The 22605-nt window shown below is 32.8% G+C and overlaps 1 protein-coding gene across 1 annotated transcript; it reads right to left on the bottom strand.

The window, feature by feature from the left end:
• Positions 1 to 390: 390 nt before the first annotated feature.
• On the bottom strand, positions 391 to 20871 carry LOC124354758. Its single transcript, XM_046805445.1, has 2 exons — positions 20708 to 20871; positions 391 to 936 (listed from the first exon to the last, which is right to left on the bottom strand). The coding sequence occupies exons 1-2, from the start codon at positions 20738 to 20740 to the stop codon at positions 628 to 630; spliced, it is 342 nt and encodes a 113-aa protein (XP_046661401.1). The 5' UTR covers positions 20741 to 20871; the 3' UTR covers positions 391 to 627.
• Positions 20872 to 22605: the final 1734 nt, after the last annotated feature.

The following is a 22605-nucleotide window of genomic DNA, read 5'->3' as shown; positions in this document are numbered from 1 at the left end:
ATTACAGATATTACATTACATATGTCCCATATTCCTTGTATTTACTGTTGTAAATATTTAACAAGTGTATAAATTATTGTAATTAAAATTCGATATAACACTATCTATATGTTATAATTGAAACATACTTGGAATAAAATACAAGAATTGCAAAATCTGTTCACCCTTAAATAATGAAACAGTACCAGAAAACAAGGAAACTCACATGTATTTAATTTAAAAACTCAAATTAATTTAAAAAATTAACGCATTTAAAAATTATACTGATACGGTACAAATTGCACAATGGTTTAGTTGAAACATTAAATAGTTTTGGTCACCGTACACAATGTCATCGTCACAATAGTGCTTGTAGACGTGATTATATTATGATGATAAATAAATACTACATAAACATTAAAAACAATATAATTACAAACAATTCAATTAATTACATGACTTATGAACTATATTTTACAAAGTAATTATAACATCTCCAGGCGACACAAGCACCATATTCATTATTTGCTGTCCATATCTGTTGTCCAGTCATAGTGAACTTCGTGTTCGACGATTTCAATCCAGTAGATTTCCTTTCCAGTTGAAATCTTCTGTGCCCGTCCTCGGCTCCCTCTTCTGTGTCGCCGCCTACCCGGTGATGGGTACGCCGATGTCCCTGATGGCTTGTTGTCTTCGCCTCTCCTCCTCCCTTCCGTCCTCTCCTAGACCCAACCGTTCTATCAGGTAGACGGAGTGATGGCCATGAATCCTCTCGTACTCGCGGTTTCGCCTCTTGGAGACCTCGGGGTCGAAGTGCCACCGCTGCTTGGCGAGGTAGGTGGGCGATGCGCTCAGGGCGTACCTGATTGAAGTGACGATGCCCTTGATCGTCAGTGGCTCCTGACTATTGGGGTACCTTTGGGTGTCCACAGAGGCAGACACAACACCGATTATTGCCTGAAACAGCGAAATAGTCATTGAGTGACTACAACAGGTTGTAATATGACATCCATTATCAATCCCAAGTATTCCTAAGGTCCAGTGAGAGAACATGTATTGTGAAAAAACCCAAGTGAGGAAAAACACGAATCAAATACAGTAGGTTGATTGCTTATAACACTTGCAGCCTCGGCTGCATAACAACTATAGTAGTTAATATTAATATTGTAATCAGGAAATAGGAAATAGGAAATCTTCGTTAATTCTCCCTAGGACTTCATTTCAACTTAAGACTACCTTGAAATAAGTGACGGCCATTCGTAATGATTCTTTATTACCAAATTATACCATTCGCTACATGCTAGAAACTCTTTGTCAGAAGTGTTACAATTGGAGAATTGATGAAGAATAAGGAGAAGTGGGAAAATATATCTGAGGCCAGCGTTGCTTGTTAGTATAAGTCGTTATACTATATACTGTGAACGTCGTTAGTTTTTTCAAATAACCTTAGTAAATTGAAAATAAAATATTTAAAATTAATACTAAATGTAGAAATCAACCACGATGTAATCACCGTAAAGACATCCATATAAATAAGGATTTTGCATAGGAAATGTGGTCCATAATCGAAGACTATATTTATTAATTATCTATAAATATTTATGGATATAAAGACCGATAAAATATTGTTTGGGCAACATATTAGTATTTTTTGGTAACGAAAAATAATAACTTGCCAAAACGTAGGAATTACAAGAGAAATGTAGGATTATTTACCAGTAAAAAGGAATTGAAATAACACTGAATGGGCAACAATGCGGAATAAAATTTCACCACAATGAAACCGATAAACCATAAGTTCTGTAAACATTCTATAGGGAATAAACGGAGAAAGGTAAATAGTAATTCTAGAACTATATCATAATAAAAAGTTAGGAAAAGCACGTTTGAGCCACCACGTATAAAGTGTGTATGCATGAGCAGTCCAATATTATGAGCCAGTGATGCATAAGAAACTTTTTACAGGTGGGGGTATTTTTAAAATCCAAGAGCTGTCTTATTTGTAGTATTTGTACACGACGGCCACTTATTTAACCACTAGAAATATTACTAATTCACAACGCAGCCGAGCATCCCGTAAGTAAGTAATAAGGCTCCTGGTGTAACCCGAAAACTTCTTGACTAATCGGTGAGTAGTACCGGTAAGAGATTCCTGGAAGTGGAGAAAGTGTAGAAATGCTGATAGACGGACTATCCGGTGACTACTGGGTAAAACCCTTCTCTTAAGGATATTGATATTTTCATGAAGTAATTGACAAATATTTCAATTATCAATACAGTGATCAATAAAACACATACTAGTTGTAAATAACATTTTGCAGCTATCAATAATCATTAATGATAGATATATGAGAGGTACAAATATATAGGAATCAATGTCAATGTTAATCAATGTCTCATTGAAATGCATTATGACTCACATAAAAATTCTAATGTTGATGTTACATTGATTGTTGGATTACAATCCCTCTAGAGCTCTCTGGTATACAAATATATCTCTCCCGGTACCCAGAATTAAAGTAGACTTTACTTGCTTATTTAAATATAAGGATACATTAGGAGCTACAAAGGTTTATACGTAGAATGTTGGTGAATGTGAACTCTCTTATGCCTGAAATGTTAAAATAATATTAAAACACACGTGGTAGCCCACGGTCTTGCAACTTAGTTCTCAATATCTATAACCAAAAATCGGTTTCTACAAATTAAAAATTAATAAGGATGGAAACACAGTATTTAAAAACACTTAATTGAACATTGAGTCTATACCGTGAAAATGACCGAGAAATAAACTTTCATACTTATGTTTAATTCTAAAACGTTTAGCTCTTGTTGGAATAAATGGAGTAAACGAGTTTGGTATTCAATGCTGTTTACTTGATTAAAGAATGCTGCTTTACAATCAAATAAATTATAAGCAAATAGATCTTTTACACTTAAAATTTTACAATATTCCCTGTTTCCTTGGATTTCATGGTTTGCTAGTCCGAACTTAAGTTAATTTTTAAGGTTACATATCATGTTTACTTGTTTCATTTTTATAATAAGCAGTTACCCGCAACTTAGTAAGCAATGTTATTTAGAAAAACAGGGACACTATGAGCATATTCGTTTTAAAGAGAGTTTCAAATAGTTCTGAGATAAAGCATAGTCACTGAATGATATTCTTATCTATTGATCCTTAAGTTTAGATCTTTATATTTAAGTTTAAATATGAGGATTACTTTTTATAAATATTTCTGAAATATCTCGAATTTATTTCAAATATATTTCGTGAAATTTTATTGAATAGCTCTAACGATTTCAGTACAAGTTAAACTATTTTAGGTCAGAGTGGAGAAACCCTACGTCTAAAGGAAGATTAAAGTCAAAGTTCTTAGCTTTTAAGTTAACAATCTTATGATAATAAACCATACCATTTTACTGTAGTTGTTTAAATGCCTATAAAAACAAATCCAGACAAAATAAGCTTCTTCACGTAACATGATAATTACTGTAAAGTGTAATTGGCAGAAGAATTACAAAAAACAATTACTATCATCTGTTTAAATGAGCATTAATTATTATAATTATGTTTCTTTTCTTTGCCAGGTGGTCAAAAACACATTTACTATCTGCTGTTTAAGCTAAGTCCATAAATATAATGGATAATGGATTTTTAAGGCAGTTTTAAAGACCAGTGAGGCGTAGCCCGGATGTATTTTTGTAATATCAATAGGCCTATATGGTAACCAAGGATAAAAATATCATTACAATCGATCCAGTTGTAAAAAATAGACATTTCTTACTTCAAATAAAAAATATACATAAAGTTTAAAAGTGTTTAATATATTTCTTGTTTTGAAATGTTAGTTATTAATTAATTTTGTTTGCCGAAAATAATGTTATTTATTAGTTAGTAAAGAAACAAATAATCTAATAAGGTAATTGTCTCTGTAAGTAAATTGCTTCCAAAAATACAGTTACTCTTTTCCATAATAAAACTTCCAATTGTTGTGATTGGAAGGGGGGAGGTAGAATCTCTCACATCCCTCAGATGAGCACGCCCCTGACATAATTAAAAAAAATAATTTTCACAAAACGCATTTTAGATTTGGATAATTTGAACCTGCATTCTATACTGTTTTAACCTCTTAAAACGTATCGCACAGTAACCCCCAACTTATCTTCTTTCTTCCTTTTGATACGTTTGCTATCAATGAGTCAATCAAACAAAATAACAACAATGAGTGAATAACAAAATAAATATACATAAATATGTATAAATATTTAATTGGTATTATATATGTAAGGCACAGAGTCAATCTGTGTCATGCCAAAAGGAAAAGGAAATATTGAAAAATATTATATTTTAGAAGAGCCTGCAGAACGTTGTAGGCAAGTTGCAATATAGCTCCGTGTAGTGTAGTGGTATTCGCTTAAGTTTACAGGCGTAAATACTTCAGCAGAACTTGTCATTGAATTAATCTCCTTCTCGTCGTAAAGTAATATTACTTTCTGAATTAAATTACTTGAAATTACTTTTCTTTCAAATGTAACGCAAACAAAATACTTAAACAAATTATTATGTTACTGAATAGTTGAGCATTACAATTTCAGATTAAAAGCTATAGCAGATATAAACCTTTTACCCCTTTATCAAAAAATACATTACTATAAATATAACTTATGGCTGTGCCTTTCAGGCAAAGTCGGTACAAATTAGACTTATTCATACTAAACAATCATTTATTTGTATTATACATTTTAAATTAAAAACGTATTTATATAAGTAAATATTATTATTAAATTTGTCACCTTTCGTTTGAAATGTATTTTCAGATATATTGTAATTAGTTAAAAATATGTTATTAAATCACAAATATCTACACTACTAAGGAGCATCTGAATGAATACGTGTTTTAATATTATCAAATTTGTAATGTTGGTACGCTTTATACTTACGTTATGTATTAATATTAATACATAATTATTAAAATAATACACTAATTGTTAGTGTAACAAAAAGGCTAGAATAAGACCATTAGAATTAAAAGAAAGAGGATTTCATTTGAATCAACTTATTGAAATATTACAATAAATAGTCACGAATCAGTTACGACATAATTGTAAACAATATAAAAGTGACAAAGTATTTTTCATGATTGTAATATATTTTTACGTAATTCTAACTTATTATCTGTGTAATAGAGGCCATAGTATTTATAAAGTAAAATGTATTACATACTGTATTCACTATATAATTGATTAAATACATATAACCTAGTTGCAATATGTTTTTGCATAACATGACAATTGCTTCAGTTCTGATGTTCCAATTTGGCGTCCAATTTCATTGCCCATTGGCGACTATTAACAAATACATTTCAAAACTGAATTAACTGACAACAGCGAATAGAACTAGACTAATACAACCGGTGATAGAAATTAATTCATATTCACTGTTCCAACAAATTAATTACATCACACACGCTGCTTATTTAACTAACCTCGAATAATTATTTAATTACTTTTAGTTTGTCTAAATAAACTTCGATTGCCAAACAAAAGAATTGTACATTACTTTATTTGGAAGCGATTAGAATGTTGAGTGTATTTGTTAAATACATTTTTATATGCACTTACTCTCAAATCCGAGTTTGAAAATCAACCACTAAACTATAATCAAATTAAACTATCACTAGTAGAGCTAAAATAACAATAATAACATTAAATTTAGCTAGATTAAGCCTGCAATATCACCCTAGGCAGAATGTCGGTTCAGACAATCAGGTGGTGGTCGCGGTAATGTAACAAAACCTGATCGATTAAATCGCTCTTAAACATTTTTAATTAATAGTGGTGCACAAAATTATATGCTCAATATAATGACTGTAATAGCTTCATAACAACACCAAATGCCAAGTCCATACCAAGTCCAACACCATATTTTGAACCGCCAAGTCAAGAATAAAAGTTAAGATGGTAATATAATAAATAATACTTTCCACACAACAAAAACAAATTATTTTAAAACTCCACTATTTTACTCGAATTTATATTATTTGTGTGCAATAAATGCCCCAATAAAAGACACTAACTGTATTTATCTAAAAATTCCGGTTTACAACTTTTAAAGAAGTTAGAATTAGTATGAAATAGACTTAAATGACATGAACCTTTATACAAATAATAGTATAGATGAATTACCTTCATATTTTGTTTATAAAAGAACATCCTTACAACATATTTTCTGAAGCTATAATATTTTTCACTTATTAGATCTTTAAGCTCAATAAATCATGATTAGTCCTAAGTGTGTTTAGAGAATTTTAATAGATTATAATCACTTATAACGTCAGAATAATATATCACATCTGAATACTGCTAGTATTTAAACATCCTAATTTTTGGTTCGTTTTAAAACGCAATAGAAACCATAGAGAAAACTAATTTCAACACTGGACTTCCCAGAATTCTCAGGGCCACTAATGTGGACAGAGTGAAATACCATGTCTAGGACCTAAAGAGAGAAAGTGTGCCAATAATTTCACTACTATTTATTTAAAAGAGTATGGCAAAAGTCAAACATAACATACAAGTAATTACTAAATTTGGAATATCTGTATTGCATATTTTAGTTATATACCAATGATATATGAACAATGTAACACATCTATGATATTAGCACATTTCATGTGAAGTTATGCCAATGTCGTGATGAAACCACAGCTTAATTTATTTTGATACATGTAGGCATGTTCTAGTAGTGTTCACCCTCAAATATGAAACAGAACTTGATTGGTTAGGAGACAGGTGACAGAAAAATATTTTATAAAACATCCGTGTGAATAAAGACACAAATTAACTTTACAACGCATGCAAAAAACGTTTCAAAGCTCATAAGTAAGTAGCTTCTGATCTGTTATAGATTATATGCGTGCAATTATCTTACATTATTTGTTTGAATAGAATTTTCAGACCGCTTCGAATTGTGAAAGAGTAAATTTAAAACCAAATTATTTCATAAACGTGTATACCTCATTGAAATAGCTGGATTTTCTTTTATTACTTGGACTATTTGTAATCTATTTTAATGAATAACCGCAATGACGTTTACAATAACAATTTTGATTGATTGGGACATCTGTTAATAAAATACAAACAATGAATACGTTATTTTAACTAGAAGTAACATATTCATATCAATGTGTACGTAATAACCTACGTAAAATGCAATAGAAATTATTCATCATCCTCAAAACTCGAAGGCGTTGTGAATTTTATAATTGTCTAAATTTTCGTTAATGGCTGATAGACAACTAAAATTTACTTACAAATAAATACCTACTTAGTACTAACGCACATCTTTCTTCTGGAAGCTAGTTCTTTTGTCTTGAATTTCAAAGAAGTATTTCCCTCCCAAAAGGGAGGCAATTCAACGGTACACAATACAGACGGTTCAGAAGACAGCCAGTAGAGGCAGTCAGTCTGGTACTGTGTTATACCGGACTTCGTCGTGGCGCAATTTGACCTACATTCTCTCCTCGGTCCACGTCGCTCTTTCCACGGATCTGGGACAGAATTCCTCCGGCTGCTGCCTCACACACATACATACTGTGCGAGCTTGTCAACCCAATTTACTACATGATTACATTGTTGAAGACAATGATTATTGCAATACAACTACGAGAAATTTACTAGGCATTAAATCTCTTTCCTCCAGAATCACAAGACAGCAGCTGGGGAATTTCATTTATCTACATCTTTTATCATTTTTTGAAAGGATACAAATATATATATATATATATATATATATATATATATATATATATATATATTTATAAGGTTTATTTTGCGAAAGGTGAAAACCCCATGCACAAATTAAGAGTGGTACATAGTGAATACAAGCCTTAATACAGGTCACTCAGGGAAACGTACCTGAAATTGTTCAATCGGTTTTTGTGTTTGGTTGAAATAATATTTTTATAATTAACAAAAACATTCGTCACAACCCCTTAAGCCATTTATTCAAACCAAAAGTATAATATTTCAACATCATTTTAAGATAATTTGAGTTACCATAATGAGATTAATTTACCGCTTACCGCAAAGGGAATTAAACCGATCGAGATGATCGTTTAGACATTATCTGGTAAGTCATAGTGAAACAAACCATTTTAAGGAAAATATAATATTAAACTTTTAATAATTATAGATGCAATTTAAGTCAATTTAAAATAGATAAAGATTTCATCTCAAAACATGATAGATTTAAATCTACTTTCATAGAAAATTCAAAACTTTTTTACTAAAATACAATCAGAAAAAATATGTAAAATTGAAGTGACGTTTTTTAGTCTCTGAAACGGCTGGACCGATTTCGTTAATTTTGGTTTTGAAATATTTGTTGAAATACAAGGAAGGTGTAAAAGGTGAAAAACATTGGAAAAGTTTTTCAGAATATTTAATAATTCTGGAATATATTTATAATACTTACGACACCTAATCCAAAATTAACTGATCCTAAACAACTGTTGACAATCTCAGCTGAAGTTCACCCAAATGGCAGAAAAATTTGTTTACCTTTAAATTTTAGAAAATATTGAATAGTTATAGTGTTTGATCAGTACTGTTATGCAGATTGCAAAGACATAGTTACTATCTAATTTTTATTTTAGATTACACCAGTTACTAAAAACTATCTAATCCGTTGAAAATAATATTTAAAGGTGTTCTAAAGCCCACCTTGATAAAAAACGATGTGAATGGTTTGCACATAAGGTTATCGATATCGGTTAGCATCCTAAAAAAATTCTGTATTTAAAGGAAAAGCAAAGGGAGGGCACACTCTTCCCCTTATACGTCAGGTAGAAAACAAGCGACGGAAGTATATGCACTTTGACTAAAGCAGTCTTTTTAAGCTTATGCATGCACATTTTGCTTGTTCGGTGTAAAAATAAATATTACTTATAGCGCCCAAAACCGCAAGTAAACGCTTTTAAATCTCAGTTGGATTCTAAAACCTACTAATGTGTTTATTTTTCAGTGGGTTCAACTACATAAAATCAACTGTGGAACCATAAATAAATTAATGCGGAGGTGAATTTAATCAATAGTATCTGACTCTCTTGGAACCGCAGTAACTTTTCAGGTGTACGTAAGTTATTTATTTTGTTTATCGGTCAAAAAATCAAATTATCACTATAGCACTTGAAAAACTTAAATAGGAAAATTAATCTAAACAGACGGAAGTTGACTCTTTTGGACTAAATTAGATTTTGGAGAATTATAAGTATATATTTACTCATACAACAGAAACCTACAATAAACCAGTAAAGATTTTATTTACGTTTTGAAAATCTCAACCATAGATACTGAAATTATATGTACTAGATATCTCTACTTATGTTAAAAAAAAACAAATTACGTCAAAAACGCTGTCATTAGGAAAGCTATGGACCCTCAATTTTGAAAATTACGTGTGAAGCCACGGGGATCCAATGTTTTAAAATAATTAATAGATTTAGAACTTTAACGCAAGTGATTTTAGAGTTTTAATGTAAAATTGGCCATTTATATATATATATATATATATATATATATATATATATAGATGTTAATATGTAAATTAAAACGGTATAGTCAACAAGATTTGTTTTACAAATAACTTTTTTGTTAAATAAATATAAGGAAAACCTCAAAAGAAACTTCGTAAAGGAGCCACAAAAGACAAATGAACCGCTCAGACCGATTTGCTTTTTGAACTGTAATAGCTTCTCGCTTTGTGCCTTATGCCAATCGACTACAAGTCAACTCTCGTCGTTTCGACAAAGATGACAAGTCAATTTATTATTACTCATTTAAGTTGACGAGTTACTTTTGTCACTTTATGTTTTAGAATCATGGTAAGCTTATTATTTTTAAAATTGTCAAAGAACTATTGAATATTTAAATAAAAGTTACTGAGTATTTGCATTTGTTATAAATATTGCTAAGAGGTTTTATTTCGATAGAAAAATATTTATTTCATGTATTAGTGAACAATTCAATGCATTGTTGCGTCCTAATAGATGCATGCTCCAGCATTGTAAAAATTCATTATCTTTTATTATCTCTTGAGATAATTCACGAATAACATCAAGGCAAGTAATCATCACAATACAAGGATTCTCTCCCTTGAGGGAGCTATTCGTTAGGGATCAAGTAATAAATAGATAATATTCACTGATTTTTCATCTCATTAGAACTATGATTTATTATGAAATTACAACTAAGATGCTATCAATACTATTTTGCGCTAGATTGGATAACCGAGGATTAAATCATGAATTAACAACTCGTAACCATTCACACTGCACCGTTCAATATATTTGTTACGTTCTGTTTCGTAAGATCTTAGAGTAGTCCTATCCATGTAAGTAGCAGAATAACATAACTTTCTCTCAGATAACCTGATTCTTTAACCGTAAAAAACATCTTTCAACCACAATTACGTTAAAGTAGAGATGATGTGGTTTACCTTGTTAAATTACTACTCAATTCATATCGTGTCAGTGCTGTAATGCACTTGTTCATCTAGTATAATTTAATCTAATTTGCGGATTCCCACACGGAAATGAGCTACTGCGGTCGATCTCGTTGTAATATTCAAGCCGTAGCTGTAACACACTTGGAGCATTGTGTGCATGTTTTATGTGTATCATTATATACAGTTTTTGGAGCAGAAATCATTAAAATTTATCACAGTTATCATGGATTATCATTTATGAGTACATTAAGCAGTTAAAATTTTATATGATACGAACTTGAATTTAGAGTAACATTTTACTCGTAAACAATTGTTTTAAAAGAATTCTTTGACGTTTGAGATACTCTCCTACTCTAAATCATAAATACATTGTTTCATATATGTTAAACGTCTTTATAAACTAAAAATTTGAATCCGAATTTATGTATGAGACAAGATAATTTTATGATTCATTTTAAGGAAATTTTGGCTATCGGGATCTTAACTTTCCCACGAAAACGTATGTTTTATAAGTAAAACTCCTGAGATAAACAGACTTTGAATGTATTCCATTAAAAGAGAACTAAGAAGATAAGTAAAGGCAGGAAAGTACTATATTGTAAAGTAAATTATTTAAAATTAACTTACAATGTAAACATAATTAAATCTATACTCAAGAATTAATAAAAAAGAAGTAACAACTGAATCAAAATACAGCTTATGATAAAATATATTGAAAAATTGACTTGCAGACTCACGTTAATAAAACTTAACTTCATTCGAGGATCTGCATCTAACTAAATCCACACTCACGTTTTGCTTTGGGATAAAACAACAAAAACAGCAAACGTTTATTTTTCACACTGTACAATTGCACCAACACTGTCCATGTTTTAAAAGAAAACACAGACAGCGTCAGCGTAAACAAGGTTTATATTTGCTAAACAACGCTCTTCCCTTTGCTCCACTTTTATAAAATATACGTATATTTCCATTTACATACAATTATATCTGTGTATTATATGCTTATTGTACTATTTGAGTATCAAAAATTGTGAGTGGGCAAATATAATATTCGATATTATTAGAATGTATGCATAGTTTACAATGTAACATTGACAGCGAGACCTTATTAAACAGCTAGGGAACAGGAAAACGAGTGTTGGCGCGAATATATATATATATATATATATATATATATATATATATATATATATATATATATCAACCGGGAACGTATAAGAACGAGTTTTTACTATTGTGTTTCCTACATTATCCTGTTACTGTTAATATATTTATAACACTCCAAAAATAGAGAGGTTTGTAGAGATATACAAAAATGTAATAGTTACACAATCCTAAAACACATATTTTTAAAAGCTTGAAAGAAGGAAATGGTCAAATTGGAGATCTATAAGTTGATTACATCTAATAAAATCAGATTGAAGTTAGAAAATTTGCTTTCGTTCAAATTGTAATAATTTTGGAATCAGTAGTCATAAATTAGTTTTGTGTAATCAAGAATTTTAATTTGAGGTATAAATCCATGAAATATCTCTTTTTTTAGTTGCTTTCCATTTTCCATTTTGTAGACGTATTGAGTTTCTTTAAATCCATGAAAAATTTTCTGAACGATTTAAGTCGATCTGTTATTTGTTAGCCTAAGAAAATTGATGTCTACACGAAATCTCGCACCCGGAACCTCCGAATGATAAACAGAGATGCTAACTACTCTGCTGTTAGGACATTCAAATGGAGTTACATTTAGAATACCCCAGGATCACAACAATTACATATGAAGAGAAGAATACTATACAATATTAGCTAGCTGATGTTTTCATGGAAACAAAATTACTAACATTAGATAAATAAAATTAAGGCTGTAAATAGATTGCTACGACAGTATCTTCCAAGGGAGAATTGCAAGTAAGGCAAAATACAAAAAATGTATTGAATGTAATTACATCAGATTTGATTAACTAAAAGTGCCATTAATTAACCGACATAGTAAAATTTCGGTTTTCCATAATTTTCAACTTAATAAATGATAGCAAGAATGAAATAGTTTTAAATGGAAAACTTCATCGGATTTTAATGCATTTTTCTCCTTATCCTTGCTTTAAAACACATTATCTTTATTAATTCCTATTTTACTGAGTATGGTTTAAGTCTTGCTTTAGAACGAGATAGATAGTTTGCAGTGTAGGAAGGGCGGCTAACAAATGTTTTTAGTCATTAAACCGCACTAAAATGGACTAAAATCGTTATTTGGTAATAATGAACTGTTTATATCATGAAGCAATGTCTGTTTATTAAACTTTAAGAGCTATAATTGTCAATAACATTTGATATTTCTCATGTACTGTCAATACATTTTTGACAGGCGAAGCAATATCGAACATGTATAACACACATAATTACATACCGAACCGGAATTGTCAGTATATCGTTAGTATCAAATTACATTGTACGATGTAACAGCGTGCGGAATATCAAGTAATTATTGCTTGTCTAAACGAATGTTTAAAATTAAGTAATTAACTTACGCATCCTAATAATATTATAAATGTGAAAGTGCCTTTGTTTTTTTGTTTTATTCTCACACGTAAACTACTCAACCGATTGTACTGAGAGTTTGCATGACCATTCTTGCGGTTCCTAGGGCGAATATAGGCCTACTCTTATTTCGAAAATGCCTCTGAGCTATGCCCCACTAGCCTTTAAATTAATGAATAATTCCATCTTGGTCTCTACAGCTGTGTAATATTATTTGGATGAGCCTGTCAAATATAATCAACTGTTCCTTGTATATATTGTTTATTTTCAATATTTTTACATTTATAGTGAGTACATTTTCTAATAAGTAACCATAATTTGTAATGATGATTTAGATTTCAGCGATTAAGTAAGTACTAATCTACTTTAGAAAATGTCCTAAAACATAAGAAGGTCAGAATTTGACTTCGAAGACTCCCTTTGAAGCAGTCGGCAAGAACTACACTAGATGAAATTTCGCTGGACTGTTCCTTTGAAGTATAGTAGCAATTTCAGCTTTAAATGTTCAAACATGTTAAAAGCCTTTTACTATAAATTGAAAGTGTGACATAAAACTGATATGAGTTATCTTTCCACAGAAGTAGGATTCTCTGATCTGTGATATATACATTTTCTTGATCGTGGGAAGAAGATAAACGCAACATTGGCGTCGGAAATGTAATTCACTCGATCCAGAATTGCTCATACATGTTCAAAATCTGCACGCGAAATTGCGTGCGAAACCGCGGGTAACTGCTGGTATTACTTATAAGTTCCATTTTTGATGAATTTCAAATTTCCTAACAGTCTTATTGTATGAGTCATGTTTGAAGTTCTGTTTCCTCTTAGACAATAATTTTAAAGCTATTTATATGATTTATACATAATTTTAAAACATAGCACACATTAATTTGTACACTGTTCCGTCTTCTAGAATGAATAGTTTTATGATTCTAATTTTTACACATTTATAGTTTCCATGGATTACTAGTTTCTATATTATTCTTAGTTGGTTTATTCTAAATTGGTAATCCAACTACTTGGATGTCGAAATTTTGGGATGTCTCAGGTTAATATGTATTGGTATTTGCCATGGTTTGATATAAGTGCCTATGGGATCTAAGTATGTTAAAATGCTAGGATGTAAAGGAACTGAGAATGGTTTAAAGCTAGAGCGTAGGGGATAGACGATAGTTTGACATTAGGTTGTATGGGTACTAAGGGAAGTTTGAGAGTAGTATGTATGGGGACTAAGGATGGTTTGAGATTAGTATGTATGGGGGAACTAAGGAGGGTTTGAGATTAGTATGTATGGGGACTAAGCATGGTTTGATGTTAGTATGTATGGAGACTAAGGATGGTTTGAGATTAGTAGAATGTATGGGGGGGACTAAGGATGGTTTGAGATTAGTATGTATGGAAACTAAGGATGGTTTGAGATTAGTATGTATGGGGGGGACTAAGGATGGTTTGAGATTAGTATGTATGGGGACTAAGCATGGTTTGATGTTAGTATGTATGGAGACAGGATGGTTTGAGATTAGGGCATATGGGAACTAAGGATGGTTTGATATTAGTATGTATGGGGACTAAGGATGGTTTGAGGCTAGAGTAAATGTGAATGAAGGTTGTTTGCGGGTAGGAGGTATTGATTCTCCTTTCTTCATCGCCTGATATTTGCTCTACTGCCTTCGGTCGCACATTGACTTGTAAAGGTGTATAGATGATGTATGCTTGATGAAGGGATGGAATGTGATATCTGAAGTGGGATTAAGGGGAGGCGGTAAGGTCAAAATTGAACTTTTTGACATTTTTTTTATTTTATTAGTTGAAAGATATTTTTTTTACGAACATAGTGATATATAACACATAGGTATTACTATTAGGCAATTTATTAAAAAAAATCGAAACAAATGAATACAGAGGCCTCTTTTCATTTCTCACGCGCAGTGACATTTTTGTATATACTACTTTGCTTTCCCCCTGCTTCTAATACTTCTTCATTATTGTTTTCTATGTTGGCACGACTGCATAATGTGCTGTCTGTCAGCTGTGAAAACAATAAACAGTCCTGATCAATAATATAACCTTTCTGCTGTGATTTTCTCGTTTATTTCAAGTGGAATCTTTTTAGTTTTGAAGTGAGTTGTGTTTATTGGTTTATTTATCATGCCAAGGCCTACTTATAAGGTAACTAAAAGTAGGAAGGGTGTTGGTGGTCGTGGTAAAAAGAAAGTAGTGCCTGTTGAAAGCTCAAATCCAACATTATTGCCTGTGCCTGGTAATGCCAAGCAAAAAAAGGAATCTAGTTCGAAGAAAAAGATTGACTTCTCAGGGTATGCCAAGTTTGATAGTGAACCTAGTTATAAGAATGAAATCATTGATCTTAGTATTTTATCAGAACAATTGTTGCAAAACACACTTTGTAAAAACTGTAAACAGAATGGCCTACAAATTAGTTCTGAAAACCATGTTGGTCTGGCCTCTAAATTGGTATTGTATTGTTCCCACTGTGACTTTTCTGTAAATTTTACCAATACAAAGGAAATTAAAGTTCCTGATGTAAACAAAACATTTTTTGATTTGAACATGAGGCTAGTGTATGGGCTACGATGTATCGGTAAAGGGTTACTAGCGGGACAAACTCTCTGTGGAATTCTAAACTTACCGCAACCTCCTACAAAGTTTGCTTTATATAACGCCATAATTCATGAACAATGTAAGAAGGTAGCATTTGACTCCATGAAGAATGCTGTAGAAGGTGCAGTGGAAGAAAATAAAATAATCATTGAAGAAGAAATGAGGAACACACCTGGCGTTATATTAGAGCCCCGAGACATATCTGCCGGTTTTGATGGTACGTGGCAGCGTCGAGGTCACCAGTCCCTAAATGGTGTAGTAACTTGCACAAGTATAGATAGTGGCAAAGTATTGGATGTGGAAGTATTATCCAAGTACTGTGTTTGCTTGGACAAAGATAAACACGACGATTCCTGTACTGCTAATCATAAAGGCTCGAGCGGCAGCATGGAAGGCGCTGGTATAAGGCGGATTTTTCTAAGATCTGAGGAAAAATATAAGGTAAGATACACCAGTTACCTTGGTGATGGGGACAGCAACAGCTTTGATAGTGTTATTCAATTAAATCCCTATGGAAACACAAAAATTAAAAAATTAGAATGCGTGAATCACGTGTGTAAGAGAATGGGTTCAAGATTACGGAGATTGAAAAATGATATGAAAAATCAGAAACTTGATGATGGAAAGACATTGGGAGGCAAGAATCGCCTCACAGACAAAAAAATAGACCAAATTCAGTCTTATTATGGGAAGGCCATAAAAGAGAACAAAACTGTGGATGGTATGCGACAAGCTATATGGGCAATGTTTTGTCACATAGGGTCCTCCGACGAAAAGCCGGAACATCGGTTGTGCCCAGAAGGTAATACATCATGGTGTAAATACAATAAGGCCAAAGCTGAGGGAAAAGTGTATAAGCACCAAAACAATTTGCCAGAGACCATAATGAAGGCAATACAACCTACTTTTAAGGCATTGGTTAGTCGCGATTTATTGAAAAAATGTATTCACGGCAAGACACAAAATGTGAATGAGAGTGTCAACAGTGTTATATGGACTAGAATACCCAAAAACAACTTTGTGTCATTGAAAACATTAGAACTTGGTGTATTTGAAGCTATTGCCAGTTACAATGATGGTAACATCACAAAATGCAAAGTTTTGAAGTCTTTGGGAATTGAACCAGGTCGGCGGATGATTTCGGTAATGGAATTTTTGGACAATGAGCGCATCCGTAGGGCTGAAGTGGCTATTTCTGATTTTTTGAGGAATGCTAGAAGACAGGAGAAGCTGAGGAAAAGAAAACTTGAAGAAAGTTTAGAAGAAACCCCATCATATGATCGTGGAATGTATTAGGTAGGCAAAAAATTAAATATTTTTACTAATATGCCGTTTTCCGAAAATCTTTATTTTTTGGACAAAAGGTACATTTTCTCTGGAAATACTTTAGATAGAGAGTTCAAATTTTTACACAATATCTAGGTAATAGTTATACATACCCTGAGTTTTTTTTGTGGTCCAAAGTCAATTTATTTGGTTACAAAAAAATAAAATCTGCAAAAAAATCCAAAAATTTTAGGTGTTACGGGAAAAAAATCATAACTTTTTTTTTTATAGAACTTCCTAAAAAAAACTCAGGCTATGTATGAAAGGCATATAAACAACTGGCAAAAATTTCAAAGCAATAGGCCTAGTAGTTTTTGAAAAAATGTACCTTATGTTAGCATTACAGGTAAATGGGATTCCGCCTCCCCTTAAATGGTGCAAATACAAAAAAGCAAGAAATAAACACTTACAGTCTGTATTACATTTGAACAATAGTAAGTCGATGATACTAACAGATGGTTGATTTCATTAATATTGTTCCAGTGTTTAATGCCATCTTATAAACAACAGTAAATAATAAATACATATCCAAGAACCTTTCGTTCTAGCGAATATAATACAACCATTACCATATATATATATATATATATATATATATATATATATATATATATATATATATATATATATACGAGGTCCAATCAAAAAGTATCCGACCTCGTCGTGTATCGCGGCTTCTGCTGCCAATAATGAGATAAGATTTGTTGCGACAATAGTTCCTACTATGATAAGGAAAGGTACAAAGTCTTATCTTGATCCCCCGACTGGTTCGCCGGAGACGGGTCAGTATGTACTGATAAGTCAAGTGCGCGTATCGGTTTTCTCTAACTGTGAAGATGACGGAAAAAGTGGAACAACGTTATTGCATTAAATTTTGCGTGAAACTCGGAGAAAAACAAAGTGAGACCATTCGAAAAATTCAGCTAGCATTCGAAAATGAGGCAATGAGTGTTACGCAGATTAAAGAGTGGTATAACCGTTTCAAAAGTGGTCGAACCTCGGCAGAAAGTGACGCGCGTTCTGGCCGACCAAAAACAAGTCGAACTCCGAAAATCATCGAGAAAGCAAAAGTTTTGATCTGTGAAAATCGTCGAATGACTGTGGAGGAAAGTAAGTACTGAGTTAGATGTCAGTTTCGGATCAGCTGAAGCAATTTTAACGGATGACTTGGGATTGCGCCGGGTAGGCGCAAAATTTGTGCCAAAATTGCTGACAGACGAGCAGAAGCAACGGCGATTGGATGTTGCCGAGGACATGCTGCAATGTTGTGAGGATGATGCGGACTTTTTGACATCGATAATAACTGGAGACGAAAGTTGGGTCTATGGATATGACCCTGAGACCAAATTTCAGTCATCACAATGGCAGTCTCCCCAGGATCCTCGGCCAAAAAAAGCAAGGCAAGTTCGAAGCAATGTCAAAGTGATGCTTACTGTTTTTTTCGACCACCGTGGAGTTGTGCACCATGAATATGCCCCTGAGGGTCAAACTGTGAATGCACAGTACTATTTAAGTGTCCAACGTCGTCTCCGAGATGCGATTCGCCGCAAAAGACCTGACTTGTGGGCGTCTCAAAATTGGCGGCTACACCACGACAATGCGCCCGCTCATTCTTCCCAGCTCATTCAAACTTTTTTGGCGAAACACGGCACTCCGCAAGTTCCTCAGCCTCCGTACTCTCCAGATATGGCTCCATGCGATTTTTGGCTCTACTCCCACCTCAAAAAACCATTGAAAGGCACCAGATTTGAAAGTCGAGAAGCAATTATGAAAAAAACGACGGCTGATCTCATGGCGATGCCGAAAAGTGATTTTCAAGACTGCTTCCAGAATTGGAAACGTCGCTGGAATCGTTGTGTTGCTTCTCAGGGTGCTTATTTTGAAGAAAATTAACGCCAGCTTTTTTCAGGTAACTTCAGTTTTACGTTGCACCAAAAGGTAGGATACTTTTTGATTGGACCTCATATATGGTATATATGCTATAGAATATATATAAAAAATATACTTAAAAAATAACCAGGGTTTACTGAAGAAATCTGTTTGCCTTCCTTCTTTACAAGTAGAGTTACATGTTTATTTTCATAAGACTTTAACTAGGTACAGCATATAAACACAATTACTATCAAAATATAAACAATTAAATCTAGTAAAAAATTTTAGTATTTAAAAATACAACAACATGTTTCATTAACTGTAAATAAATGTTAGCAAACTTTATTACTTATTGGTTTACGAAAGCGGTACCTAAAAGCTATCGATTGACGATCCCTAGTTACAAAATATAACAATGTTACAATGGTGTATGCAAAAACTTTAATTTAAAAACTATATTTATTATAATGGAAGACATTTTTATAAAATTTAGAGAATAAAAAGTGATAAATTTTGTATTTCTAATTATTTGTAAACACTGTTTTACAGAGATGTTTTACATTATTTTATAAGAATGTATGGAAATATTTTAAAATATTAGTCTCACGAAAATAACTGTACCTTCACTAATAAAGAAGATATAATATGACATTCTACTCGACAAAGCCCTCACCATGATTTTATTGGTTTGAAAGAAAACATAGAGTTCCAATTATTTAAAATATAAAAGTAAGGATTGTTTAATACATATTTTAAATGTAATAGCTAATTTAAAAATTATCCATGAAAACTGAAAGCCGAGATAATAATTAGATATACAATATATTAATGTATTGATTATAAATTAAATAAACTATTTTAACCTTACAAGAGCAGAGAAACTAGATACTGAGTTGCAGAAATATCTAAAAGTAACACAATCCGCCTGAGATCGTAGAAATCTAAGAAAAATGGCATTATATAAAAGTATAACAAATAAATTATTTGTATAAAACGCTTTCTTTCAAATGCTATGTAACATTTGAAGTTATCACTAGAAATCCACTTATAAACGCTAACATTGAGATAAAACAACTCAGTAAAAACAGTACGTGATAAATTCTCGTTTGTAAAAAGCAACATCGAGTAACGGCAAATTACTCAGCTGTCTGGACGTGTATTTACAAGAAAACAGCGAGCAGTCAAGTTAAACTGAACAGACGGTTCTTGGTAATTTACTCGGAAAATGAGAGGCGACATCGGAGAATTAGGTTAAAAGAGTGGAATTGTTTAGTTTCTGAGCTATAAACGTTCACAAAAGTCCCTTTACTAAGAAAATATTTCAGTGTAATTACAAGGAAAACAACTCCATTCAACTAATTAAGCTGCAGTATTATTTTGCTTAAACTTTTTGTTGTTTCAGAAAAATTAACAATGAATAGGTATTACTTGATCGAAAAAACTCGTAAACATTAATTGCTTAATTTTTTATCGTTAACTCTTAATGACAAATATTTGTAAGCTATTTACCATCGAAAATCACCTCAATAATTGTGTTCCTTTTAAACGTAAATGCATATATTTGTCTTACATCTACAATTGCTTAGAGAATATTTAATGTAGGTAGTAAAGAAGTGCCGGTAAGGTTTTGGTAATACACTCAGAAAATGAACGAACTCTATAAGAGTTCTAAAATTGAACCCAACTATGACGTTTTTATTTAATTATAATTACTATACCGAGACTAAACAATGACAGGCCTACACGGAGAATACTAAATTAATGTATGGATTTTGCTAAAACACAATTTTTGAGAGCGTTCTAAATGAGAAATTCCTTCACTACGATAACATTGAAACGAACTGAATGAACAAATGAGCAACTCACCAGAAGCGTCAGGAGTGCGGGTTGAGCGGCCATAGCGCGGTGGCACACTGACAGACTTCGAGAGTGGAAGTGTCCTTGAGGTTACGTCAGAGTTGAGCAAGGAGCGCACTGGCCGAGCTGGCGTGCGGTGTGCGCTGGTGCATCATCGGGTCTACTGGGCACCAGAGTCAATGTTTACAGCCGAGGTGGCCTCTGAGAGAGTCTGTTTTAAGTAACGTTTGTTGTTACCTGCGGGCAGACAATAACAATGGTTCAATAGTTCGTTAGATGGCTTTGTTTGTACTCCAGTTGGCCGATGCCTTTATGTTTTACTGGTTTTTCCTCATTATAATGCTCAACGGTAGACGGGATATTTAGGACTTTTCAAATCTTGTTTAAGTCATCACCCCAGTCTCAGCAGTTTATTGCTACGAACAGACCGAAAAATCGTATGAGTTCGAAACTCCTAATGGCGAAGAATATTTTACTCCAGGACCTCCTCCAGTAGAAATGGCGTGCCAGAACCAAAGATCATCCAATCTATACGCCTCACTGAGTTTTATAACTACTTAAAGTCCACTTAGTACGTTACTGTTGCCTTAAGTTCCATCAATGGTAGTACTAGATCTGCAGACGGGTCCTGCTGTGAATAGTTAGTGCAGTAAAAGACTTTATAGCTACATATTAATTTCTATCGCAGTAGCCAGTGCATTACAAATCTCAACAATTATTTTAAACTCGAGGATGGCCCGATTGTTACCGCCTCATCAGCTGGAGCGAACTCTGCTCAGTTTTAATCTCAGGTCGTGATTATGTTCTCAACAAGAATATATGAAACGAGGAGAAGAAGGTACCTAATTGGCGGTTGCTACTTATCGGATATTATACCGCATGTAATACAAATTTGCAACAGAACGCATGTTGGTGGTATTAAATGTGTGATAGGACACCATGTTGTCAACTCTTTCCAAAATTGGCTGAACTGTGGGACAAATCGTAAATGCGACATGGTCAAAAAAGAAACGAAGGTTAAGTGACAGACAGGAAATGAGTTCAAATCCTGAGTGTTAAGTGATTTGTACGCCATGAAAATAACGGGATAACTAATGATTGATTGAAGCTGGACATGCCCCTAAGTATTAACGCCAACGAGATTGATAAAGGAATCTTTAATAGGGTACTTAGGGACAGTTATATTTATTTTATTAATTCCATGATGAACATCCATACAACGTGCTTCAGTTAGGTAAATATTGTAGGCACCCACCCGAGCTATTCCCGCTATTCCTTTGCTATCTTATTTTCATCAATTTTATTGTTTCTTTCCGTTTATTTTGATTGACCGAAACATCTCGATGATGAAGTGACTTCGGTCTCCAATCTTCACTTTTACAGAGTGACTGTGTAGTGATGGCAGTCAAAGCAGACCTTGGTTATACAACAGTTCTCGAGTATTCGCGACCCATCCTTCACGTTTTTCGGAGCGTAACATCCCAGCAATCTTAGTACTACTCGCCTCGAGGGGCGGATATTTGAGGTGGGGAGAGGTAAACAAATTGTGAAATTGACAGAAGTCTGAGTGGCGAAATGCACCTCATTACTGTGTTAATCTTGGCGAATTATTCACGACTTTCACCTGGTTAACGTATTGCTACACTAGGTTGATAATGAAACCTCAGCTGGGCTATGTTGTGGTATTTGTTGAAATAAAATGAATTTGATGATAATAAATACAAATAAATTGACCTACAGCTGACAAGCGATGACATAGTTGAAGAACATTGGTACTATTTTTTATCTTTTATCTTTTTATCTACAATGATTAACTATTGGCTACAAAGAGTTGTTTGACTGTAAAATCTGCTTTAGATATAATGCTAAAGTAACCGATGAAGATTAATGGAGATAACAGTTATTTT

The sequence above is a fragment of the Homalodisca vitripennis genome, chromosome 2 (assembly GCF_021130785.1).
Source record: "Homalodisca vitripennis isolate AUS2020 chromosome 2, UT_GWSS_2.1, whole genome shotgun sequence".
Classification (NCBI taxonomy): domain Eukaryota; kingdom Metazoa; phylum Arthropoda; class Insecta; order Hemiptera; family Cicadellidae; genus Homalodisca; species Homalodisca vitripennis.
This window is presented reverse-complemented; position numbering and strand designations above follow the sequence as displayed.

Bases quoted from the DNA above. Each gene is read 5' to 3' on its own strand.
- LOC124354758 (XM_046805445.1), bottom strand. From the start codon at position 20,740: ATGGCCGCTCAACCCGCACTCCTGACGCTTCTG. The intron at 937-20,707 runs GTGAGTTGCTCA...TCGCTGTTTCAG, and splicing joins CCGCACTCCTGACGCTTCTG to GCAATAATCGGTGTTGTGTC.